This window comes from Lissotriton helveticus, chromosome 7 (genome assembly GCF_964261635.1).
Source record: "Lissotriton helveticus chromosome 7, aLisHel1.1, whole genome shotgun sequence".
NCBI lineage: Eukaryota > Metazoa > Chordata > Amphibia > Caudata > Salamandridae > Lissotriton > Lissotriton helveticus.
Window position 1 is genome coordinate 1,321,458,513 of NC_136068.1, and position 27,975 is coordinate 1,321,486,487.

The window sequence follows — 27,975 nt, forward strand, 5'->3', positions numbered from 1 at the left end:
GGATGCTAGGCCTTCCCGAGTGGGTTTGTGCGACCACCCGCTCCATGTCCGCCCGGGCCTTCACCCCGACGGAGGAAGCCCCGATCGAGGAGCCGGAGTGGCCCGCACCTCCACCGCCCGCCGTCCCCCAGGGAGCCGACCCTAAACCCGGCCCCCTGAGGGCCCAGACAAGGAAGAAATCACCGAGCTCGGCCACCTTCCAGAACTAGCTCAATGGCGCCAAGAAGGTGGCCCCACCCGTGAACAATTCCGACAAGAACAGAGCACCTGTCCCTCCCTCGAGGGAATTCGACGACAAGCCGCCACTCAAGCCGCTGGAGACCCCGCGGGGTCCCACTGGGTCTATTGGGACAACGACCTTCTCTACAGTGAGCAGAAGATTGCCGAACTAGGGGCCAGCCGGGTGCTGGTCGTTCCCCTCCGATTTAGAGACTTCCTTTTGAACTTAGCGCATGATGTGCTCCTCGCCGGGCACCTGGGGCAGGACAAAACTTACAGCCGCCTGGTGACTCATTTCTACTGGCCGAAAATGCGCAACGATGTGCACAATCACTGCCGATCCTGCCCGACCTGTCAAGCCAGCGGGAAGAGCGGGGGGAAAGTCAAAGCCCCGCTCCAGCCTTTTCCCGTGGTCACCACCCCCTTCGAGCGAGTGGGGATAGACATCGTGGGGCGCCTGGACCCCCGCACCTCTCAAGGGCACCGCTTCATCCTCGTTCTAGTGGACCATGCCACCCGCTATCCGGAAGCCATCCCCCTCCGAACCATCACGGCCCCGGTAGTAGGCTGAGCCCTAATGGGGATCTTCTCCCGAGTCTGCTTCCCCCGAGAAGTCGTGAGTGATCGGGGCACAAACTTTATCTCCAAGTATATGCGATCCCTGTGGCAACAGTGCGGGGTCATATATAAGTTCACCACCCCGTATCACCCCCAAGGGAATGGACTTGTGGAGCGGTTTAACCGAACACTGAAGGGAATGATCAAGGGCCTAGAGGAGCCACTACGACGCAAATGGGATGTGCTGCAGCCTTGCCTCCTGTTTGCATATCGCGAAGTACCCCAGAAGTCTCAAGGGGTTCAGCCCCTTCGAACTATTGTATGGGCACCCGGTCCGAGGCCCCCTCAGCCTGGTCAAAGAAGGCTGGGAGACGGCTGTCCGAGGTGCGCCCCCAGATGTCTACCAGTACCTCCTGACCCTCCGCAACCAGACTCGGAAGTTCCGGGAACTTGCTGAAGCCAAGCTTGAAGCCAGTCAGGAGGAGATGAAACGCTGGTATGACCAGAACGCCTCGTCCATCGAATTCGTACCGGGCCAGCAGGTCTGGGTCATGTCCCCGGTTGAACCTTGCGCCCTCCAGGACAAGTGGACGGGGCCCTTCAAAGTGGTGGAGCGCAAAAGCCCCGTCACCTATCTGGTGGACGTGGAGTCCCCCAGGAACCCCCTCCGGGTTCTACACGCTAACCGGCTCAAGCCGCACTTTGCCCGCACCGAACTAACAGCCTGATTCATCAAGCTAAATTGCACTCGCAAAGGGCAAGATTCTCAGAATCTTGCCTTTTGCGAGTGCAATTTTTGCATTTGGGATTCATCATCCCAAATGCAAAAATCGCTATTTAAGAATTCGCATATTTGCGAGGAATTGGATTGAAGGAATCTCTAATAGAGATTCCTTAAATGCAATTCATCAACCAAATAGAAATAGCGAAATCGCAATATTTGGTCTCAATTTACCACCAGGTCTGACTTGGTGGTAAATTGCGTAAATAGTGTAAAAAGCACTTTAGTGCATTTTTTTCTTTTGCATGTTACACACACACATGTCCTTTGGACATGTGTGTGCGCAACACCTGTTCAAATGTGCATTTTAGGGGTGCTACAGGGTGTCCTTTGGACACCCCTGGCACCCTTAAAATCGCTATCTGATTTGCGAGTAGCAAATTGCTACTCGCAAATGAGGGATACTCCCCATTCATTCCTATGGGCCTTTTGGCCCATAGGAATGAATGGGGAGTTATTCCTTTTTTTGCGAGTAGCAAATTGCTACTCGCAAATAGAGAACATGTAGGAATCGCTATTTATTTAGCAATTCCTACATGAATACCGTTTTGCGTGTCCTCAATAGCGAGTCGCTATGATTCGCTATTAGGGCCACGCAAAACGGCCCCTTGATGAATCAGGCTGTATGTCTGCTGTTAGCGACCGATGACGGAGCTGAAGACGACTCCGAACCTCTGTCAGATCTCATGAGCAACACTGAGAAGGACGGCTCCATCGAAGGGGTCACGCTCTCCGCCACCCTGACTCCGGAACAGCACAAAGACTGCCGGCAGCTGCTGGGGCAGTTTGCAGATCTGTTTTCCCTCACCCCTGGAGTCACCCGGTGGTGTGTCCACGATGTAGACACCGGAGACAGCCCGCCTGTAAGACACCGAGCTTTCCGAGTGCCCGACCGAGTGCGGGCCTGCATCCAGTCCGAGGTGGCCAAGATGCTAGCGCTGGGGGTAGTCGAACCCTCCGACAGTCCGTGGGCCAGCCCAGTTGTCCTGGTCCCTAAAGCCGCCGCCCCCGGCACACCTCCGGAGCTCCGGTTCTGTGTTGACTACCGGGGGCTGAATGCCGTCAACAGGACCGACGCCCATCCCATCCCCCGGGCGGATGAACTGATCGATCGCCTGGGGGCCGCCAAATATCTCAGCATCTTCGATCTCACGGCCGGGTATTGGCAGATCGGCCTCACCCCTGGAGCGCAAGAGCGATCAGCCTTCTCGACCCCTGATGGCCACTCCCATTTCAAGGTGATGCCCTTCGGCATGAAAAACGCCCCGGCCACCTTCCAGAGACTCGTGAATAGAGTGCTGGCCGGGCTAGAAGAGTTCAGCGCCGCCTACCTAGACGACATTGCGGTGTACAGCCTCCGCTGGGATGCACACCTGACACACCTCCGGGAGGTCATGTCGGCCCTCCGACGGGCCGGACTAACAATAAAGGCCAGCAAGTGCCAGATCGGCCAAGGGTCCGTGACGTATCTGGGACACCAAGTGGGGAGCGGCCTGGTGGCTCCCATCCAGCCAAAGATTGACGCTATCCAGGCCTGGGAGCCCCCGGTCACCCAGACCGCCGTCCGAGCCTTCCTGGGGCTCACTGGATACTATTGGCGCTTCATCAAAAACTATGGGAGCATTGCGGGGCCCCTCACAGAACTGACCTCCAAGAAGCTACCCCAGAAGGTATGCTGGACCCCAGAGTGCCAAGCAGCCTTCGAGACTCTCAAGACTGCCATGTGCACCGCCCCTGTGCTCCAGGCCCCCGACTACAGCCGAGAGTTTGTGGTCCAAACCGACGCCTCGGAGCACGGCATTGGGGCGGTCCTCTCACAAGTGAACCCTGAGGGAGTCGACCTTCCCGTTGCCTTCATCAGCCGGCGGCTGCTAGCCAGAGAACAGCGCTGGAGCACCATCGAGAGGGAAGCCTTCGCCGTCATGTGGGCCCTAAAGAAGCTCCGGCCCTACCTTTTCGGCACCCACTTCCGGGTCCAGACCGACCACCGGCCCCTGCGGTGGTTGATGCAGATGCGGGGAGAAAACCCGAAACTGTTGCGATGGTCCATCTCCCTGCAAGGGATGGACTTCACTGTGGAGCATCGCCCCGGCAACGACCACGCCAATGCTGACGGCCTGTCCCGATTCTTCCTCCTCGGCGAGGAGAATCCCCAAGAAGATGGGTGACTCTCCCCTGCCTTCAGCTGGGGGGGACGCGTGTTGGACCCGGCCTCATGGCGTGGTCCTACCCCTCCCGCATGGAGGGCCCAGGCCGACATCGGCCCTCCACCCAGCACCGGGCAGCCCTTTTGCCCGACACTGCACGCCCCAACATTGCTGGTTCGGTCACCATCCCGGACCCCCCCTACCGGCCTGGCCCCATCGAGGGCCCCTCACGACCTACGCACGAGGCCGCGCCCGACTCCATCTTGGGCCCACCACGTCACAACCACGTGGCTCCGGCCCCGGCCCCAGCGAAGCCCAGACATCGAGGCGCCAAGATCTACCCAGGTGGTCGAGTGGCCACTCGACAGATCCCGGAGGAGGGGAGTTTCGATGGCCCTCCAACCGTCCCCGGACGCCTGGTATCGATCACCCCCGGCATCCCTGGGTGCTGGCTCCACCCCCCTGCTGGGTGTCTGGACACCATCTTCCCGGCCCCTCTGACCCCCAGGCGTGAGGGTCCGGACATCAAAGGACGCCAGTCCTATATCTGGGCCAGCCCCGGAGTAGGACGGCAGTTGTATCCTGGACTGGAAAGCCCTACTGACGCTGTCACGGCCGACACCAGACGACTCATTACCTGTAACCTGACGAGACCCTGAGAGCCTGCTGGCGCTGCCGCGGCCCACCTTTGCCGAACCATCTTGAGAGCCTGCTGGCGCTGCCGCGGCCCACCTTTGCCGAACCATCTTGAGGGCCTGCTGGCGCTGCCGCGGCCCACCTTTGCCGAACCATCTTGAGAGCCTGCTGGCGCTGCCGCGGCCCACCTTTGCCGAACCATCTTGAGAGCCTGCTGGCGCTGCCGCGGCTCGACCTCTCGGAACCCCCGGCTCGAGGATTGAGAGCTGCGTGCAGGGTATCCCTTCCTGCCCCCATACGGAGACTGTCCCGCTACCCTGTCCCCTTTACGAGACTCTACAGATCCCTCGATCTGCCTGTATATACCACTGAGACCCAGCCACCTTTATTCTTGATAAAGCCTAAGAACTTAACCTCTTGTGTGGTGTCCGTTTGTAGTGTTGTGGTTATCCTGCTGTACGATCCTAGGAGAGGACCCTCACCCAGGAGGCCTCTCAGTAACGCTCGGCTACTTCTTGATGGAGAGGTGGACCTAGGGGTGGTCAGTCAGACATCTTCTGCCTCCCCCGGGATCGCCTTTCTAACAACGGACAACACCACCGCGATGTGGTATGTCAACAAGCAGGGAGTAGTGGGGTCGCGGTGTCTCTGCAGAGAGGCTCTGCGTCTCTGGTCCTGGGTTCAGGACCATTGGATTTGTCTAATGGCAAATCACCTGGCTGAAGTTCTGAACGTACGTGCAGACAGTCTCAGTCGGCAGTTTTCAGCCGACCACGAGTGGAGGCTTCACCCGGAGGTGGTTCGTCACGTCTTTCGGACGTGGGGAACTCCTCAGGTGGACCTGTTTGCCACTCGCGAGAATGCTCACTGCCCGTCGTTCTGCAGTCTCCAGTTTCCGATGCAAGGAGCTCTGGGAGACGCGTTTCAGTTGAGTTGGGACTCCCAACTCCTTTATGCATTACCTCCCATACCCTTGATTCCTCGGGTTCTGAGGAAGATTCGCCAAGACCGGGCCCAAGTTATATTGATCGCCCCGGATTGGTCAAGAAGGGTGTGGTACACAGATCTTCTCCACCTCTCCTCGTGCTCGCCGCTCTGTCTCCCTCACAGGGCAGACCTCCTCTCCCAGCTGGAGGGGCAGGTTCTACACCCCCACTTCCAGACCTTACACCTTCATGCCTGGAGATTGAACGGGTCAACCTAAGTTCTTTCTCTCTCCCTCACGATGTGGTGGATGTCATCTTATCAGCCAGGCGTGATTTCACCAAGTCCATCTATTCTTATAGGTGGTCTAAATTTGTTGCTTGGTGTGGGGAGAAGTCCATTGACCCTTTAAGGGCTCGTTTGTCCAATATTCTTCAATTTGCGCTTTCCTTGGCCCAGCAGGATTTTGCGGTGGCAACTATCAAAGGTTATTTGTCAGACTTATCTGCTTTCCTTTGTTTGCCCGACCAGCCCTCTTTGTTTAAATCTCCGATTGTATTACGTTTCATTAAGGGCCTTACCAATACATTTCCTCCTACGCCTTTTATTGTGCCTCAATGGGACTTGAACCTTGTTCTTACGTTCTTGATGGGTTCTCCTTTTGAACCTCTACACTCATGTCCCTTGAGACTTTTGTCTTTCAAAACGGTCTTCCTGGTCGCAATTACCTCGGCAAGGAGGGTAAGCGAGCTTCAAGCTCTTAGCTCCAAGCCCCCGTTCTTGACCATTCATGCTGATAGAATGGTTCTCAGGACCAGGGCTGCTTTTCTGCCTAAGGTGGTAACTCCTTTCCATCTGGGGCAGTCCGTTACCCTCCTTACCTTCTATCCTCCACCTCACCTTTCCAAGGAGGAAGACAGACTTCACCGCTTGGACCCTAAGAGGGCGGCGAGCTTCTACCTGGACAGAACAAAGGAGTTCAGGTTGCATGACCAGCTGTTCGGTGCATTTGCTGGTTGCAGGAAAGGAAGATCCGTGCACAAGCGCACTCTTTCAAGATGGATAATATTATGCATCAAGGTCTGCTACTCCCTGGCGGGTAAGGACCCTCCTGAGGGTATGAGAGCTCACTCTACTAGAGCAAAGTCTGCTACTTCTGCTTTGTCTAAGGGTGTACCTGTTGAGGATATTTGCAGGGCCGCGACTTGGGCCTCCCTCCACACGTTCGGAAAGCATTACTTCTTGGATACCGAGGTGAGGAGGGACGGCCACTTTGCGCGCTCTGTCCTCCAGGATTTTCTGGTATAGGAGAGTGGACACCCACCTCCGGGAGTGGGGACTGCTGTGGGACTCTATCACAAGGTGAGGAATCCACTGGCAGATGTATCTATCAGAAGAACAAGTTACTTACCTTCGGTAACGCTTTTTCTGGTAGATACAGTATCTGCCTGTGGATTCCTCACTGACCCACCCGCCGCCCCGTTGTCCACTCTGCTATGCCTGAGTTTATGTATTTTTATGTATATATATATTTATATTTGTATATATATTGGGTTTTTCATGCCTTTGCTACGCACTATGTGTGCAGTTTTGAGTTGTATGTACTATGTTTTCCGAACGTTGCTGACGCAGGGGGATATTCACAAGGTGAGGAATCCACAGGCAGATACTGTATCTACCAGAAAAAGCGTTACCGAAGGTAAGTAACTTGTTCATCTTGCCTCAAAATCCCAGATACCATAAAAAACAATGGATGGCACCAAACTATAGAGCTCTCCCCCCCCCCCCCCAACATAAGATCTATGGATAACCACCTTATCTTCAGAAAACTCCTCAAGAACTGGCTCTTCCCCACATAACCACCATACAGAAACAGATGGAAATATACAGCCTATTTCTCTGTATATAAGCATTTTTTTGCTAAAGATATGTGCCTATATATGTGTAATGCTTTGTATAAACGTGTAAAATAATTGTTTAAAAGCACCAATATATAGATATTCATTAGTTCTGCTTAACAAAAGTACATATTACTGATAGTTACATTATTCTGTTTTAACATGTATATAAGTGACTGCATAAATAAGTAAATCTTTTTATCATAACTATTTATCTACAATTGCTTCACCATTGATCTACTATATATATATATATATAGTCCATTTAAAGTACAACACTAGAAACTCTGAGTTTATCTAATACATCTTTAATCTACATATACTACCTTCCTTTATGCATCTATATACCTTCCATGTACGTATGAATCTGTATCTTTACTACTTTTTGATCTATATATTTATTACTTTTACTTATTTATCACTTTTCCTCTAATTTAGTATATCCAATGCACTACCCTATTTTTCACTCTATACCGCTCTCCATATATCCTCTACCTCAACTCTTTCATCCCAAACCCCATTCCACTACTATGGCCCCCAAAATAAACCTTTCTAGTCTCTTCCCTACTCCACCCCTGCTACTGCTATGAGCGCCAAAACAAACAAAAAAAATCAAAATCCTTCCCTTCTATCCCTCCATTATCCTGTTCAATCCAAATAACAGACTCCACCACTCAAATTGCTTTCATATTTCACTATACTACTTCCCCACTAATCATTTATGGGATCGGAGTAGCTGCTACTTGCTGAAAAGGCGTTCAACATCCCATCAAGGGTAGCAAGCGCTATATAAATGCAAACCTTTTTCCCTCTTCTATCCCTCTACTATCCTTCTCAATCCAAATAACTGACTAATATATCCACCACTCAAATTACTTTCATATTTTCACTATACTAATCCACCACTAATCCTTTATGCTACTTGCCGAAAAAGCACTTTGGCGCCTCGTCAGGGGTAGTAGGCGCGATATAAATACAATTACAATCCAATACAATATGTGGCAAAATATAACATCTGACACATGGCTCCTCCAGATTGTGTAGCAAGATTATTGACTTGCCATTCCTTTTTGACCCACTGCACTTTGCGCCCACATCCTAACATCTCAAAGAGGAGCACTTGTCTATCTTGCTAAATGAAGTATAGGCTCTTTTGGTCAAGGGAGAAATAAAGGGCATTCTGTCCCAGGAAAAGGGGTCTGGCTGTTTCTCCAGTTATTTTATCATGCCAAAGGACAGAGACCTTAGTTGCATTTTGATTCTCCAACCTTTGAATACCTTCTTTCGGAGGGCCAAATTCAAGATGAACACGCTGGCCTAGGTTTTGTCTGCCCGGGATTCAGGTGACTAGACGGATAGTTTTGGACCTCCTGGATTGCTTTTATATACCTGTCCTGCAGTCCCACAGATGCATGTGGCTCAAGGTGGGCCAAGCACATTTCCAATTTGCCGTGCTCCCCTTCAACCGCACCAGTGCTACTAGGGTGTTCATGAAAGTGACGGGGATACCAGTTTTATCCAGTATTGTAGTATCTTTGATCGATCCACAGGCTTGATAACATAGCGGGTCCCATTGCTTTGGACATTAGGTCTTCAAGGACCACTGACGTTCTCACTTTCCCAATCAATTGCGAAAGTTGTTAATATATATAGCTTTTATATGGTTCACATTTTTGTACAATAGGTTTTTATGAATTGATTAAATATTTTTTTTTAAAAGAAATCCTCGAAATCCTATGTAATTATGCAAGAAATGTATCCCATGCACTTTGCACTTTAATGGTCTGACTAACAAAATAAAGTCTTAAAATAAAATGACATGCTTGAATTATTCCCCGTTGTCGAAGTGGGAGTCCCATGGTACCATAGTAAGCATTAAGACTTGTATCATTGCTCTCAAGGGAAGTGATTGACGATTGTTTTAACTTGGACAGTGCACTGTTGATCCCTTGGCTCCGATTTGTGAGGAACAGGTTCTTTGAGATAGGCCTGGAAGATTACTTTGCTAATCCAGCAAGTATTTGCACAAAGACCAAGGCAATTATAAAAGAGGCGCATTAATCTTGGGCAACCATGCGCCACACACTATTGGAGGCAACAGGTCCCTCTTGCTCGCTACTTGCCCAACAGCAATTTTAGCTACCCTTCACTACTAATGCACCAACACAATTTCTCCTAACCAGATTTCGTCTAGACACTCTGTACTTTTTAATGGCATTTTCTAGACAAACTGGGTGGTCCAACAAACTTGCCCCCTGCACATGTGATAATATGGCAACTCAGAACACGCTGCACTTTATGCTATTTTTTTCCCCTTTACAAAGAGCCCAGGGGAAAGATGTTGGCACCACTCTTAACGGATATTCAACCTTGTACCTACAGTGAAGGCTTTTATTACTTGCAATCATTGGCTACTTCTGTTATCTGTATTGCGGTCTCTAACTATATCAAAGTTGCAATGGCCATTAGAATGCGTTATGAGCAATGACAAATAAATAAGAATGTTGTAATTTTTACTGTGCAATTTTAATCTCCATGAAATTTTATGATTGACGCTTTTTTTTCTCAATAGTCTATGTGAGTTTACAAAAATGATATGAAAGTTTTAACCTGTGATGTCTGTTGGCCAAACTCTTATGGTCCTTTCACCAAATATAGTTATTTTGACTTGAATTGACTTATATCATAGGCCACGTAATAACAGACACTTTTATAGCCTATCTAGGTCCTTTTTTTAAAAAAAGAGCCAAACTTGACTATTGCCAATCAGGCGACATCACCCTATAGAACACTCCAGGAAGAGGCTGAATCCCTCAGATTGTCTACCACATGTAGTGTGAAATGAGTCTCCCCTCAACTCTGCTGTTTTTCTTCAGATTTGTCTGTATTTGGTATATCTTTACCATGTTTGACTCTTCAAAAACAGGCCTCTTTAGATCCTGCTTATCTTGTGGGAAAGAGACTTCATGTGGATGATCCCATAAAGACTGCCTGTACTGCCTTTACCCTCAACACCAGGTGAAGGAGTGCAGGATGTGTCAGACTTTTTATACAAAGACTCTACGATACAGAGAAGGACTCTTCTTATATGACTGAAGAAGTCAAAAGACAAGACATCCAGCGCCTCTCATGTCACCCTAAAAAGGTCAAGATCCTCTGACCATTGAACTGCTGAAGGTAGTAGGAAGGCCTTAAAGTAAGATCATTATACCACATAGCACCTTGGGTCTAGAAAGCTGATAAAAAGAGAGCGAAGAAAACCAGCAAGCAGCATGTATGTCAACGGGTTCGGGTATCAACCACCTCAGAATAAGAGGAGAAAGCGGTGTTGCCCAGTACCCATCATTCACAATATGTGAGTTGTCATCATCTGTGTCTGGCCTCCTCTTGACATAGGCCTACAGTCTAGGACTATGACTGAAAGAACCCTCAGCTGTTTGTCAATCAGAGGATGGCTGGCCCGACCGGGCGTACCATAAAACCAATAGGCATAGACTCTAGCCACGTGAAGAGGGTTCACCAATCAAAAAATAACAAGTGCTGAGCTAAACTATACGAAAAGGTGTGTTAAAAATAACTAAGGGAACTCCATAACATTTTTATTCTTAGAGTACCTCTTGTTATGATTAAAAAGCAGACCACTAACTATTGCATTCAAGAGTTAGACGATGGAGAAGGTCAACATGTTTCTGCCCTCACTCAGATCTACAAGTATCGGGGCATTCTTCAGGACCAATAAGCTAGAAAATATAAATAGCTGCTGCTGAAAGTGAGAAAAATGTGCTAAGCATAAAATAAACAGTTCATATACTCTACCGACATTATCCAACTTGACTGTAGTGGACACAGTTGTCGGTCACCTGCAAAACAGTATCTATACATTAATACATGCTGGTCATCTCACTCCTAATATACCACACAAATAGCCTCTCAAGCAAGAAGCCTCATTTACCGTAGATCAGACACGATCTCGAAACCATCTATATAATTCATATAGTATGTACACTTACCCACAAAAGTTGGGTGTCGCCCTCACCTCTACCTGGTGATTACTCAGGGAAGGGGGCCCCGCACTGTAATAGAAGTGCGTAAGTACCATTAGCAGTGTGCATCTGATAAACTCCTCTATCACAGTACATCTTTGTGATACCATCTGACACCATCAACGAGCACTCTCATCGCTCACTGCCAGGACCAAACAGAATAGTTGACAAGGGACTGTATCTCAATTCTCCATATGAAGTTAGAAAGGAGCTATGTTCATTAGGAACCGTCCTCACTAGTCCAGTCAGGTTAGGGACAGTGGGGAGGACATCCTACTATCTCAATCATGCACTCATGTGCACATCAGCTTCAACTAATGTTATTACAGTTGCATGGATATAGGTATTCCTGTATTAGACACTATTGATAAATGGCACTTAAATTGGCCATATGATAAATGGCGGTGATGTTCAAACCAAACAGTATGGCACTCGACACACAAGCGGGCATACGCCCCACCTGTGTTAGTATGGTGGTCGGCAGTAAGCATACCCAGACAAATAATGACGCTCATGAGGATCGTGTACTTTAAACCAAGTGCGAGAATGCCAAAAACCATTCTTAACTTCCTGGAATGTAGCATTTCTCCGTCCCCCTCGGTGGTCTGTGTGGACTAACTAAATTGGTTCACGACTGCGTCTCTTATGTGTGGAGCCCATATATATAGCCCCAAACAAACGAAAGTGTCTAGAAAAAGTGCAAACGGCACAATATTCGAACCGCAACCGCGTTACGGGCGAGTGTCAGGTCCTATCACGTGAACTACAAAGACCCACAGTAACCAACAAACACTGGCCTTACCTGTCCGTCGGTACCCCAGGGCGGACTGTGAGTAATGACCGGAGGTACCGACGGCGGCCATTCTTCGTGTTTTAGAACTCTCGATGGGTCCTTCGAATAGGTGTCTCGTCGGTTGCCCGAGGAACGGCAGTCGGCTCTGCCTAAATGTGCGCATGGGCAAAGACATAGTGTTCATTCCAGGCGCGTCAGAATACCAAGTGACGTGAGACGCTACCTCTCGCTAGTAAATCCAGTTAGCTGTAGTGTCACAATGAGTAGTATTTACCATACATAATCAAAAGCTCCCAGTCCAGGATTTAAGTACAAAATGTATACACTGGGAGAAGAGTTAAACACTCGTGCTAAATAAAAATACCCGTTCCCATATCGGTAACTGCACTTAACTGTAGACCATTCAGTGTCAATGCCCAGTTGGATTTAGCAAAACTCAGGGCTAGAGTAGGAATAGCAGTTACATCCAGGAACCTGGTATTAGCTGGTTCCGATGTAGTGGCCTGTATGGAACGAAAAAGCCTAGGTGCAGCCATAGAGCATTCCTCCACCCCAAAGACACACCACTACTAGATTGTAAATCATCAAATACCGCTCTGAAAAATAAAAATTACAATTACTCTTACAGAGACAGCCATGGTATTACATCGTTTAGACCGAAACAGTCACTTTTCAACCTGAATACCCACCTTTGTTTCTTACGCAATAGAAACTGCTGGATATCTACTACGTGAGAGGGAATGTATGGTTTTTCTAAAATAACCCAGTGGAGGTCAGTGTCAGAGTGTCCTGCTGAGATGTAATGATTCGTGAGCTTAGTCGCACTTTTTTTGCACCAATGGTGCTTCTGTGCTCAGAGATTCTGACTTTAATTTTTCGTGAAGTCATGCCCACGTACCTCTTCTGGCACGGACATGTTATCAAGTAGATCACGTGATCAGAATTGCAGTTGGTGTGCTTATTCAATAACCATGGGATAGGGGTGCCAATATCTACCTCCGTCTGATGACTGGTTAACGGGCAAACAGAACAGTTGCCACACGGGAAATGTCCCTTCACTGGCGGGAGACCCCAAAGATTCCCTTCAGTGATGGATACCTTCTCTCTAGGACAAGTGTGCACCAACTGGTCCTTTAGGTTGTTACTGCTGGTCTTTAAATTTACCCTGAGACCCTCCTCAATGTGTTGTGTTCCCTTAAAGTAAGATCCCCTCAGAAAGGAGAAATTACAACTTTTCTCCACAGGGGCTGCTTCTTCCTTTCCCACTACTCCTTCTGACAAGAAAAGTGAAAGACTGAGATCTCCTTCCTCAGAGCTGTCAATATAAAAACATCAAAAATCTTCAACCCTGTCAACACCGAAAACGTCGACAACTAAGACAGGTACATCAGCATTGTTGTCTAAAACATCTTCCAAATCCATGGCAATGACTCCTTCCATCGCTGCAGTCATTTAATAAAGCGCAGTCAATGGAATCTCGATTGTCCAAGTCCCTGTCAATGAAATCGGCATCCACAGAGAAACGGCCAGCGCTGAAGTCATCGATGAAAGCACCTTTCACAGAGACATCGTCCTCGGCAGTTACTGTGCCGACAAAGGCACCGTCGACGGCTACACTCTTGAAACCTGTATCCTCAACAAAAACACGGTCAACAGATTTACTATCAGCACCTTCTCTGTCCACGGAGATACATGTTGATGGAGTTACACCCGTCTAACCCACCGTTTAGAGAAGAAGCGAAGACGGCAGACATGACAAGTCCCACCCTTGACGCTCCAACTCTCACCGCCAACAGGATCATCGATGAGTTAAAAGTGCAAAAACTGTGCTAACACCAAGAATAACATCTCCAATTAAGATATCTGTCAAGATGATGACAATGATGACCACTATTTAGCATATTATGGTCCTCCTAGGTATTATTAACAACATTACAGCAGTCAACAGCCCAGGAGAGATGAGGAACTCATGCCTTCCTCATTATTGAATGACTTCCAGGCTATGTTGCAGAACTGTAAAAGGCGCATTCCTGACAACCCACAAGAACAAACACCAGGTTATCCCCAGCCAGCGCCACCGGTAACACCAGTAAATCTGGTACCTATTTTGTACCTATTTCTTTCCTCCCCTCTCTACTCCTCTCCACATGCCTGCTACTGACCTCTGCCCTCACCTTGTCCTAGCCCTAGTCCCCACCCTGCTTACCCGTGAATTTTCCCTTGTCTTTTGAGATCTAGCTATTTTGCCTGATGCCCGCTGGAGCTACCTGGTTTAGCTATAGGGGAGAAAGGTCGGGGATTCCCTCCTTGGACGTCACCTACCCAGTCGGTCTTTAGCCAGACTTCCTTTCATCTCTCCTGTCATCTCTCCCCGCATCCTCCCCCTATTTATGTCTCTCCTTCTCTCCTCTCTCAATCTCTCAATGTTTTGAAACTGAACTATTTTGTCTGATGCCCGATGGAGCTACCTGGTTTAGCTATAGGGGAGATGGGCCGTGGACTCCCTCCTTGGTCGTCACCTACCCAGTCGGCCTTTAGACAGACTTCTTTTCGTCTCTCCTTGTTGTCTCTTCCCCTATTCTCCCTTTTCTCACCCTCCCCTCTACGCTCCAATATTTTGCCCTCCATGTTCTTTTAATGTTTCCCTTGAGACCTAGCTATTTGGCCAAAGCCCAGTGGATAGCTATAGAGGAGATGGGTTTTGGGACTTCCCTCTCGACCGTCACCTACCCAGCCGGACTTTGGGCAGACCTTCCTTCGTCTTTCTGCTCTATCTCCCTCCCACCCCTTTACCCTTCCCCCCTTCCCCTCTACACTCAACTTATCTCGTTCTCTATGCTCTTTTAATTGTTTTTCTAGCAACTGTTGTAAATTGAAACTGATGTAATCTTGTAATTTTGTTGAACCTCATGTAAAGCGCTCTGATACCTCAGGGTCTAGCCAGCGCTATAAAAAACTCTTTACATAAATAAATAAATAAATCGTCAGCACCTCATATGCCAACCCCAAGAGAGGACCATAGTTCCTCTAGGGATGTACGCAAGGAAGGTGAAATTCAGGAACACCAACCCCCACCTGATGAATGGAAAGACAATTTGATTCCTACACCATCTCCTCTCCTGCCTCAGACTCTTCCCCAGACTACATTTGGGGCTTTTGTAATTTAAGTGACAGAGCAGCGGCAAGATTCCATCTCCCATGTCCATCAAGTAATTCTGATTGCTTCCTGCACGATTTTAAGGAGCAGGCTAGAAAGTCAGTGAGAGCAATCCCGATCATTGACTACATTTGGAAAGAAGGTATAAATATTAGGAGGAATTCAACAACGGTTGCCCCTGTACCACCTCGCCTAGATAAAAAATACAAGGCCACAGATGATTTTCCAGCCTGCCTGGTTAGTCATCCCAAGCAAAATTCTTTCCTCTTGCAGGCTGCACAAAAGTGTTCTAAAAATCCATTCACTTATTTTTTGACACCTCCCAATAAGGAAGGAAGCCTCTTTGATAATATAGTGAAGATGTTAGCCCTTATGTCAGCAATTAAAGTCAGCGCAGCAAATTCCCTAGCTATACTAGCTCGATATGACCGACAGATGTATCAGATGTTAATTGCCTTTTTGACCTCATTCTTGAAGAAAAGAAAGCAGAGGCGCAAAATATTATACATGAGGGTGAGCTCACTTCTTTAGAGATTATTGAATGCGCCTTAGACTTCGCCTCAACTAGGTTTAGAACGCTAGCAGGGGCAGCTGTCCTACGATGCCAGGGCTGGCTCAAGGCTACAATGTTTAGATGAGCGTTTCAAATAAAAATACTTGATATGGCCTACAATGGTGAGTCCCTACTTGGAAAACATATCGACGAAGCGCTGCTGGCGATAAAGACTGATACGGACACTGCCAGATCCCTTGGCACTTTGCAGTATCGCAAGTTTCCGTTTTTTGGTGCCAAAGGAAAAGGTTTCTATACCAACGACAATAGCAGTAATAGCCACAGTTCCAGTATAGGACAGGCTATCAAAAACATTACCACAAGCCGCCTTCTGCGGCCTACAACAAGCAAACCACAAGGCTTAAACAGGCTCCTAAGGGGTGCGACACCAGTCGCAAGTAGTGACCACGAACCGGTATCGGCTGCACGTCCTTCCTGTCAGGTGGGTGGGTAGATCACCAGCTACCTCCCACAATGGCATGAGATGACTACGGACAGACGGATGCTGGATTTGGTAGCATGAGGACACGCACCCTGGAATTTGTACAGAGACCTCCAGAAAAGCCTCCAAAATTAGCGAATTCACCTCACCTTCACTTATTATGGAAAGAGGCTCTGATAATGTTAGCAATAGAGCATGTCACTGCTCCACAGAAGAACAATGGCTTCTACTCCAGTTTCGAAAGAAGTCAGGGGAGTGGAGATCCATTTTAGACTTTAGTGCATTAAAAAAGTTTCTGCACAAACTGTCTTGCTGTATGATTTCCATCTCTGACATTCTTCCTCTTTTGAACAGCGGAGAAGAATTCATGGCTTCCTTGGATGTGCAGGATGCGTATTTTCATATTCCCATATATCAGAAACATCGCAAGTATTCCTCTTTCTCAGTAGCTAGTGCCCATTTTCTCTTCAGAGTCCTTCCTTTCAAGCTCAAATCCACCCAAAAATCTTTAAATCTTTACAAAATGTGTATCTCCAGTGGCAGCTACATTTTGCTAGCAAGGTCATCAGGTATTTCCCTACCTTGATAACTGGCTGCTTAAAGTTTACACACCGGAACACGCTGTCAAGACTACAGAGGCATGCCTGGATTTATTTCAGAAGTTGGGTCTCATTTTCAACTATCTGAAGTCCTTCCTTGTCCCGAGCCAAGAACGAATTTTCTTAGGAGCCAAACTCAATACCGTCAACAACACCTATCTGTGTTTCTACAAACAACAGCAGTAGTCAAGCCTAGCATTAGCAATCTTACAAAGAAAGTCTGTTTCAGTGCAGATAAATCCTTCGCATGATGTCCTCTGCCATAAACCTAGACCCACTGGCCCGGCAAAAGATGAGGCCTTTGCAGGAGGAACTTCGGTTACAATGGGCTGAGTTAACCGGCTCATTTGATTACTTCGAATATGTCACCTCCGGAATTCAAGAAATCTGACTTGGTGGTCTCAACTGCCTCATTTATCCCAAGTTCTCATATTTCTAACTACAACACCAGATTGCATCATTACCACAGACGCCTCTCTAGAGAGCTGGGGAGGCTATTTACAGGACTTCAAGATTCACAGGAGGTGGTCCAAATCCCAGAAATTACTCCACATCCACGCCTTCGAGTTAAAAGCCAATTATCTCACTCTCCAAGCATTCGTCCCTCCTATTGCTGGAGCTTCCGTGCTGGTTCGGACAGACCACAGAACCAGCATGTTCTACATCAACAAACAAGGTGACATGAGCTCTCTCTCCCTCTTTCTCAAGCCCTCTGGAAATGGTTAGAGATACACCATGTCACCCTGAAAGCATTGCGTGGTCCAGGGATCGACAACGCGCTAGCAGATACCCTGGGCAGAACCATGGACAGTTTCTACGTATGGGACCTAGATCTAGAAGTGCTATAGGGGATTTTTTCATGTTGGGGCAAACCATCACTTTTTTTTTTTTGCACAGTTTTATATAGCGCGAACTAGACCCGAACCGAATCAGGTATCAGAGCGCTTTACATAGCACCAGTTACGTTACATGAGGACACACTTTCATTTTAGGCACGGGGAGATTAAGTGATTTGCCCAGAATCACAGGAGGTTTTTGGCGTCGTTACCGAGACTCGAACCCAGATCACCAGGTCCGAGGTCGAGCGCCTTAGCCGTTAGGCCAACCCCTCTCCCCACTTGACCTTTTTGCAACTAACAAGAACTCAAAATGTCGACTTTACGCCAGTCGATACCCACTCCCAGAGTTATGCGGAAATGCCCTTTCAATGAGATGGTCAGGGATTTATGTCTTTATTTTTCCCCTCTGCCCTCTCATTCTGAGGATTCTCACCACGTTAAAGATGGAAGGATGTCGCCTCATCCTCATAGCTCTCTAGTTGCACAGACAACACTGGTTCACCGAGCTACTCCTCATCTCCGAAACCCAGACCATCCACCTTCTTAAGAAACACAATCTTCTCACAAATAACAAAGGTCAAATTCTCCATCCCCAGCTGGCATCTCTTCAATCGCATGGGTCCTGAATACCATGAATACTGCAATTTAGATATTTCTCAAGACTGTAGAGCCATTCTGGCCAAAGCCACAGCCGACTGCATGAACAAGACAAACAAGCTGTAGTGGAAGAGGTGCTGCTTGTGGTGTGAAGTTTGAAATCCTCACCAAAACAGATTCTTCCCTACTTACTATCTCTTGCCCATTCAGGTTTGGTGCATTCTTCAATTAAGGTTCATCTCACAGCAATATCTAGATTCAGGCTTTCCTCTAATTTCTTTATTCATCCAGATTAATCCAACAATTCATGAAAGGGTTATTTAGAACCTTCCCTCCTGTTAAAGCTCCTCCACCAGAATGGCACCTCAATGCAGTACTTCGTACTCAAGAAATCACCATTTGAGCCGATCGACAGAGCGAATCTCAAGTTCTTACTGGTACTCAGGACAAACAGAAGGGTTAGTGAACTTCAGGCCTTTACTACCCAGGAGCCTTTCGTGCATTTTATTGATGATTAAGTTATGCTACATACAAACACTAAATTTATACCCAAGCTGCCTTCACAGTTTCACCTAAATGAACGTATCCTTTTGAATATCTTTTTTCTACATCCGAAATAGTCAGCTGAATAGTCAGCTGAACAATCTCTTCCCACCTTGGACATCAAGAGGTGTCTATTTACAAAGAACTATGCAATTCAGAAAATCTGATCAGATGTTCATCTCTTATGGTCTCCATAACAAAGGATCCACTGCCACCAAAGCTACCATTGCCAGATGGGTAGTTGCTATGATTCAGCTCTGTCATTGTAAGGCTGGGAAACCACTTGCAGCCAAACAAAGAGCACACTCTAAAAGGGCGTTTTCTACTTCCGCAGCCCGTTTGCCGGCATTCCACTTGATAAAATTTGCAGAACGATAACATACATTTACTCAACCCTACTGCTTGGAATCAGCCCACAGAAGTGATCCTGCTTTGGTGCAAGCAGTTTTACATCATTTATTCCGCTGAGGTGAGCCGTTTCAAAACTGTGAGTGATTTGGCTCTATTTAAAATAGTTGATAATTTACATTGTTATATGCATATTTCACAAATTGATGTAGAATATGTTACATTGATACCCACCATCCACAAGGGTATGTTTATCTGAATAATGATGTATATCTATACAGTTATGGACTTTTCTGATTCAAGCATGTGAATCTATAAAAGATACCCCAATACTGGATAAGAAAATGTTACCTGTACCTACAGTTAACCAGTATTGGTATCTTTCATAGATTTGCAAGCGACCCGCCCTATTCTCCCTAGAGGCTCTCCTCATAGTATGGAATGTTTTATTCCCACATGTGCTTGAATACCTGGGGGATTCGGCCTCTGTCTGGAGTGTTCCAGAGGGTGCAGGTGCTGTCACCTGATTGGCTATATGTCAAGTTTGGTTCTTTGAAATAAATAAAATAAGGACCTAGATAGGCTATAAAAGTGCCTGTTATTACCAGTATGGCTTATGGTATGAGTCTTAGTGCTTACTATGATACCATGGGACTCCCACTTCGAGGATGGGGAATGATTCAAGCATGTGAATTTATGAAAGATACCAATACTGGATAACTGTAGTTACAGGTAAGTAACTTATTTTCTTCCATTACTTCAACGACTATCTGTTGAAGGCGGACATACCATAATTATTCAGACACCACCTCCAAATGACGTCAAACTTCCTGAAGTTGGCGTTCACAGTCGATGTGCCAAAGTCATACCCAACTCCTTTGCCCAGGCTCTCCTTTTTTGGAGCCACCCTGGAGACAGTGTAGCTTCTGGTGTACACCCCATCACATGTCAAGGAAATTCAGGCAATCGTTTCGATGTTTCAGCCTTGGTCCTAGGTCTTGGTGAGAATGACTCTTAGGCTTCTGAACCTTTTGGCACTCTGCATTCTACTAGTTGACTATGCCAAAAGGCATATGCGGGCTTTGCAGTGGAATGTGAAGTCTCAGTGGACCCACTGTTGGCTGTGTAGTCTAGGTCGTATTCCTCTCCAGGGATACCTGTCAGGGATTCAGAACCATGTTCCATGTTGAGGTACTGCCCATATGGATGTTCACAGTGCAGATCTGCTATGAATCATTTTCTGGTGGCAACAGGATGTTGACGAATAACTGCAGTCCTTCTATCTCATGTGGGTGAAAATTCAACATGCTGCCTTACTGTAAGTGTCCAAATTTCAAAGGTTTGAGTTTTTTCTTAAATAATTCAGCTTCTTGAGTACCATTCTAAAGTGAGTATGATATTTTATCTGTCTAACAATGAGTATTTACAAGACCGTTGTGTTCGATATCATAGTTTATCTTCATTTCTGTTTTAACAATGAAGTGGGCTATAATATATAGTGACTATACTTGGATGATCAGTGGGCTTTCTTTGTAAGTGATTGGGAAGATCTTGTGGTAGTGATTACATTAGCTTCTTGGTGCATGCAGTGATGAAAGTGTGGTGTTATTAAATACATATTTTGTCTTATCTGTTTTATATTTCTGTTTATTTTTATTGTTTATTGCTTTTTGTGTTCTCATTTGATAAAATGGCATGTTCTTTAAAACGAAACCATGTATTTCCTCATTATGAGTGGCACGTTAAATTCTAGTATGGGTGATCACTCCTGTTACCGGACATATCGTAATTCTAAGTGTTGCAGCAAACACTGCACCCTGGAATTTTCTCCAGATAAAATTTCTGCAGGTCAAACCTGCCAGTATGAGTATAACTTTGCGGGGAGATGTGTATAACGCCAACATGTTTACATGTGGTCAGTTTTGTAGCACTGAACGACCAAATGCACAATGAAAAGTTGGATATTTTGGACTTAAGAATGGAATGTGGTACTCTGCCCCTCAGCAGAACATTGAACATTACCATATCCATCATCAAATCTGACCAGGAGAAACTGTCTGAGATTTTCTATTTGCCAAAACTATGAGCCGTAGAAAGCATATTAAGTGTAATGAATAAAGCATTACTGAAAATCGTAGTGTTTGACTCTTTGTGCCAATTCAATTTATCAGTATTTGGTATTGCATTTCTATCACTGTAGTCTCTCCCTTCATTTTATTTTATTTTATTTATTTTATTTTATTTCATGAATTTTAAACTCATATTTTAATAAAGATGCAGGTTAAAAATTGTGTAATGTAAGATCTTTCTTTTCTATGATGCTTTGGTTGCAGTTGCATCAGAAGAAGAGTAGCATTACTAGTGTAGTGGGCGATGAGAATAGATTCCATGAATTTTTGGAAAAGAGTAACCCCTTTCCCTCTTCCTTATCAAGCTTGTGAACACTGTTCATGTTTACAAAAGGCAAAAAAGTTATGTGCGCACTTGATGACACAAAAAAGTACAATCACGTATGCAAATAGCAAGCAGTCCTACTTGCCCTGTTAGAAGATACAATGCAAACCTGAGACATGTTTCTGCAGTTTACTCAGTAAATTATAGATCATATCTGTACTTAACCACTTCACTTATATAGCCTTATCAGAGTTAAAAACCTAGAGGTAGGATAAAAATCTGTTACCCCTGCAATTAATTGTTAAATAACCATACATCTTTCAGTACCATTTCCTTCCTGTGAGAAGTTCAGAGATTAGGAAGACATTTCTATAAAATATGCTATTTTCCATCAATTCCTATAGCTCTGCCTAAGTCTAATACAGCTGTCTGTGGACCACCTTACAAATAAACCTTACAAACAGTAGTAAAGTTTTTTCTTTGGAGGTTTTAGGTTGGATGTGTAGCACCAGCATGAAATTGTATGTCATGATATAGGACATGCCACTTGGCAGTTCTTTCCATGTTAAATTATAGCCTCCATTCAGTAGGAACAAAAATATAAATGTACATGTTGATGGCCAGGCCCAGACTTATGTGTTTCATGCTCATTACACACAAACCCTACGGTATCTCCAGCTTTTGTTTATTTTCCTAGTCCAAGTCTTAATTCCTTTGTATGTTGCATGACTCAGTTTAAATATTTTGATAAATGTAAAATAAAATACTTTATTTCTGCTTTGCAGATGGTCGTCCACTCTATGTCCTGAGGCTGGGACAGATGGACACAAAAGGTTTAGTGCGTGCTCTTGGCGAGGAATCCCTCCTTCGACATGTAAGTTTACAGAGTAGTTACGTGTCCATCTTATTGCTTGCAGGATATAACCCTAAGCTGTAATTGTTTGAGGACTACATTGGAAAAAAATCTTGAAAATGAACTTTCTGCACTTTTGAAGTACTTGGATAGCAATGTGTGTAGTATGTCTCCTGCACTCATTTGCTCCTCAGACTTGTAGCTTTTTCATTTTGCTACTACAATAAATCAAGCTTCATCCTATCATCCGACTGTTCAAAACCACATTTCTTTGCCGATAGGTACTTTCAATAAACGAAGAAGGTCTGAGACGCTGTGAAGAAAACACAAAGGTCTTTGGTCGACCAATTAGGTAAGAATAAGAAATCAAAGTTAAGAAGTTAAAGTGCAAATAGTGCTTTCCCATGCCTTACTTACTCTTTAAGTTGTTTAACACGAAGAGTGGCACTGTTTCACATATTGTAATCCATTCGTTACTTGTCTTCCTGAGATTGCCTCATGATGATCCTAACTTTTGTGATCTAAGTTTCCCTTTCGAGCATGACTCATGACTACTTACTCTGAACACACAATGCTTCTGTATAGAGACTGCACCTTAAATATTTTTTTCCACCTTCAAGTTAGGAGCTAAAGTTGGGTGCTCTATCTTTGAAGCTACTTTGTGCCTGGAAAACTTACAAAACCAAACTACGGTTGTATGACAGAACCACAAGTGGAAAACAACGCGTGCCTCTACCACGCAACCTATACAACGAATGCGTCTTAACCACGCATTCCTTTACCACGTAAATTTGTGGTAAAGGCATGAATGGTTAAGGGGTATGCGTGGCTAAGGTCGCGACCCCTCCTGCCCCCCGCCCTAAGCTACAAACTCACCCCTGCCCCTTCCCCGCCCTGAGGTCCAAATACCCATATCCCCTCGCAACCCTCATGCGGTCACTAACCCTTAAACAATACCTCGGCCCAACCTCTCCCCCCTGCGCTGTCCCTACAATTACCCCAGCCCCTTCCACTGCCCTTAGGCAAATCCCTATTTTAAAAAACTACCCAGCCCCCCCATCAGCCCTAAAAACTACCCATTCCTCTCCCCCTGCCCTAAGGCCTAATACCTTAACTCCTAATAAAAAAAACTACCTGACCCCCAAGCCCTGAAACTACCCCCACCCTCCCCAACCCTAAAAACGAGTCCTGAACCTCTCAGCCCTGAAAACGACCTCCGACCCAGCCCAGAAAACTACCACCAGCCCTGAAAACTACCCCCGACCTAGCCCAGAAAACTACCCTGACCCACCTCCAGCCCACAAAACTACCCGGCCCACCCCAGCCCACAAAACTACCCCTGACCCACCCCGCCCCAAAACACCCAACCCACCCCCTAGACCACAAAACAACCCCCAACCACCCCCAGCCCACAAAACAACCCCCAACCACCCCAGCCCACAAAACAACCCCCAACCACCCCAGCCCACAAAACAATCCTCAACCCACCCCATCCCACAAAACAACCATGATCCCAGCCCAGAAAATTACCCCGACCCAGCCACAAAACTACCCCGACCCACCCCCAGTCCACAAAACTACAGCAACCCACTCCAGCCCACAAAACCAACCCACCCCCCAGCCAACAAAACAACCCCAGACCCACCCTCCAGGCAACAAAATAAATCCCTGCCCACCCCCAGCCCATAAAACTACCAGACCCCCACCCCAGCCTACTGAATTACAACAAGACAACCCCCAACCCACCTCCCAGCCCAGATCTACACCCAGCCCCACTCACCTCACCGCTTCCTGCGTCCACATCAGGCAACATATGCGTGGTTAAAGCATGCGTTGTATAGCTTGTTGAGTCGGAACACTCGTGGTTTAGGCCCCGGTGTTCTTACTGTTTCCCCCAAACTAGATTGAACAGGTTAGCAATGCATCATAATTATTCCGCATTGTATCAACAACTATTGAATACTACTTACTCGCGTTGTACAACAATGACTCCTTATGACATGAGGGTTGGGATGAAAAATACACCATTTCCTTGCTGTCTTTGATTTTGTGCGAACTTACACAGTCCGTTTGGCTTCTTATTTATAACCTTTGCAGCCTTCTTGAGATCACACTGAAAATAGCTGTTCCTTATGCCAGCAGTTCAAGTCAAATGGACTATCTGTTCCCCTAGTAGTTGAAGGTGGACTTGTTACGCCTCCATGGAGTGAAAAAGATTCAGAAATTACTTTGGCGTGCATAAAATAGATGCCTATGTGGACTCGTATAGTGCTTCAAGGGGTCTGCTTCTGGAGGAAGAACTGCAGTTCTCAGACAATTAGCTGCCTGACCTAAAATTGTATTGAAGTTGAAAAAAACCTGTTGTAGTACCAAGAGGTACAGAGACTACTCCAGTTTCACAACCTGCGCTGCTAAAATAGAGATGTGATGAGAAGACTCGCCTGAAGCCTCAACTCAAGAAATCGGAAAGCCTGCTTCCAAACACAGAGGTGCAGCCTGGAAAAACACCCTTGACATTGAAAGAGGATCATCCTTGAAAGACTGTAAACAAAGGCACACCCTCTTCAGGGGTTGTTTGAGAACGGACAGAACCACATCCTTTGTACTGAAAAGATTCTTAGAACATAAAGGAGGATGTTTCGTCATGTGAAGATATATCTGCTAGTCAGGATTCAAAACAAAAAAAATATTTTATCAGCACCCAACACAGTCATATTGTGGCACAGTCACAGAATGGTTTGTGTAGGCCCATAAACAGTCAAATCAACAACGACTCCATTTCAGAGTCATTCACCTTGAGCCAAGTCTGGCATTTATTGTAAAATTATATTTGTGGAGACATTTTCACCAGATTTACACTATTGCCAGATTCCTAAGCATTCAAAGCCCAATGAATCAAACAGGCAGTCTTTAGTTCATCAGGAACAGCTCCGTATTCTCTGTCACTACTCTAGACCAATTCAAATAAGGATGATTATCCAGTCCAGCCATATGCAGATTTTGTTACATGTTTTGAGAATGCATGGAAAAATTACTTAGTGGTGTGAGACATTGAAGAACCTGTACCTCATTAGAGCATCACCTTGTGATAAACCTTCAGCATGCCATTCTGTGATTCATTGTGCCGCATTACAACATAGTGTTGTCATGGCTGTAGAACAAGAAGTAAACGACTTGCCTATTGAAACTTTGACTAGGACAGAGCGAAATGTCCAGTGCTTACCAATTCTGAATACAGCTTTAAAGAACTTAACAGAGAACTTAAAAAACCCACCAAAGTCATGATGCATAGTGCCTGTGCTTGAACAGAACTACAAAGCTGCACTCCAAAGCTGTTCCACAACATCGGCTTTATATTAAAGGTCACACCCCTCTTAATTTATAGTAGGGCATATTGATCAACAATAATCTGTTAACCAGCAGGGCACAGAAGCTCCATCTTCTGATAAAATAAATGCTTTGATGTGGCAGTCAAGAGTAGTGGTGAGCACCCTTCCTTGTGAAGTACATCAACTCCTCCTGCCTTTCATTCCAGTGTAACAGGACACTGAGGTGCCATTGGGTAATGCTGGGCGCATCATCAGATGCAGCAACAGTCCTCGCCTGAAACCCTATACGTCTTCGGACAACTAAACCCTCTCGATGTTGCAGAGGTAGGAAAAGCAGGCTTTTCTGCCATCAGGCGACACATTGCTCACTCATCATTGAAAGCATCTCTTCCAGTGGCTCCAAAGAGGAGCATGAGAAAGCCAAGGCTATGGTACCTTTTGGCCCCAGTTTGTCAGCAGGTCCAACGCTGTTGCCCAAGGTCCAGATAACGAAACCTAACATCATAAGTACTTCCAGGCAGAGGCAAAGCACTGCTTTCACATGAGTTGTACTTCAAGCCCTGAGCCAAGGTATGAAGGTAAATGACCTTTGGGTCCACTCCGACAACCTGTGCGGGTCGACATCGGGAGCAGCTATTTGCACCTACCAAGCTGTTGCCTAAAATTGTCAACCTAGTCTGGCAGGCAACACTTCCTTCACCCTTGTGAAGATGCCGAAAAAAGCTGGCAAACTGACACTGAGGTTGGACTCTGCAAAACTGCTATCCTTCTACCGCACCCAGCACCAACCAGAAAACTCTCTTCATATACTTGGACATCGGCAACATCTTCACCAAGTCATCACAGGGTGAGCCTAGTCATGTGCTTTCATGCATACCCAAGAAGTGCAGGCTTGCGTCTGAGGAGGAAATAGGTTTTGAGGCACCCAGGCCTACCCACCCCAAGAACTGATAGATCAAGGGCAAAAGTCATCCACTCCAGCTTCTTACTTCAATGTACTTTATTCTACCACAACCTCCCACACTCGGTTCGCCACCATCTCCAGTCTCCGCTGACAAGTCAGTTCACACTTTTTCGTATCAGGAGAATCCTTATGAGCTATAAGACCCTTATGATTAACCTCTTGTGCCTATGGATGTGGAGGACAAGTGGGAGGACTAAGCGGTTGATCCTGTTGACACCCAGAGCCATCACAAAGAGCAAGTGTATTGTGCCAGGGACACACTCGGACATGGATGTCAACAGTCTTAGGTTCCCTATCAGTATAAAAAAAAAACACCTCCAATGCCCAAAAACCCAGGCTCCACCCTGAACGCAGTTACTGGAGCAGCATACCCCAATGAACAGATGGCTTTCCAACAGATGTTGCCTCTTTTTCAGAAAGGATGTATTGCTAGAGTGAGGATGGTAATGAAACTGGTAGGGATGGTGGATTCATGCATCACAATACTGCTGATTGTGAGACTGCACATGCGCCCCCCTCAAGAGCACCTTTCAAAGCATTGGTCACAAGCAGAGGGCCAGTGGAAGGATCTCCTTTTGGTGAAGGCTGAGGCTCAGCGCTCTAAGCAATGGTGGAAGAGCAGCAACCTGTTGCTCAGCAGGACATCCATCGACTCTCTAACGCAGGGGTCTCCAAACCGGTCCTGGAGGGCCGGATCCATGCCAGATTTTTTGGATATCCCCATTGAGATACATGTAGTTATTTTAAAAATCTGGCATGGATCCGGCCCTCCAGGACCGGTTTGGAGACCCCTGCTAACGTAACAAACCATTACCACAGACACCACATCGTGGGAGTGGGGAGCACACTTTAATCACATCCGCTTCTCTTCCAGGGGATACTCATCAATAGTCATAAGCACTGAAAAGTCCTGCCCACGTGCGGGGGACTCCGGAGCATTAACAAATAATATGCATATCTATCTATCTATCTATCTATCTATCTATCTATCTATATATATATAGCAGCGCGAGTGTCTCTGATGCGATGGAGGAGTGGCCAACACTACTTTAGGGGGATGGGCCAACCTATAAAAGAGAAACCATGGACTTCCTGTACCCGAGGCATCTTATGAGGCAAATCCGCCGTAACTCGTAATGCAAAATTAATAAATGGTAAATCCTCAGCCCCGCTGTGTCCCCTTATCTTCTTTTCACGAAGCAGATTGTTTTTGCATATTAGCGTGGAGCCACCGCTACGCAAAGGGGACCCTTTCTTCAGTGCTCCATGGTACTGTGGCACTTACCGGGACCGCCGCTGATTCCCCGAGAAGCGGCGCATTTGTTGTCAAATGGCAATCTATCAAATATGGACAGACG

General features: G+C 46.5%; 1 protein-coding gene across 1 annotated transcript in view; it reads left to right on the forward strand.

Moving 5' to 3' along the window:
- Nucleotides 1-27,975, forward strand: part of SEC14L1 (SEC14 like lipid binding 1) — a 527,341-nt gene that overhangs the window by 210,201 nt on the left and 289,165 nt on the right. The window contains exons 10-11 of the mRNA XM_078654623.1: nt 22,257-22,345; nt 22,606-22,676. Coding sequence (XP_078510749.1) covers nt 22,257-22,345; nt 22,606-22,676 — 160 coding nt within the window. The remainder of the gene's footprint in view (nt 1-22,256; nt 22,346-22,605; nt 22,677-27,975) is intronic.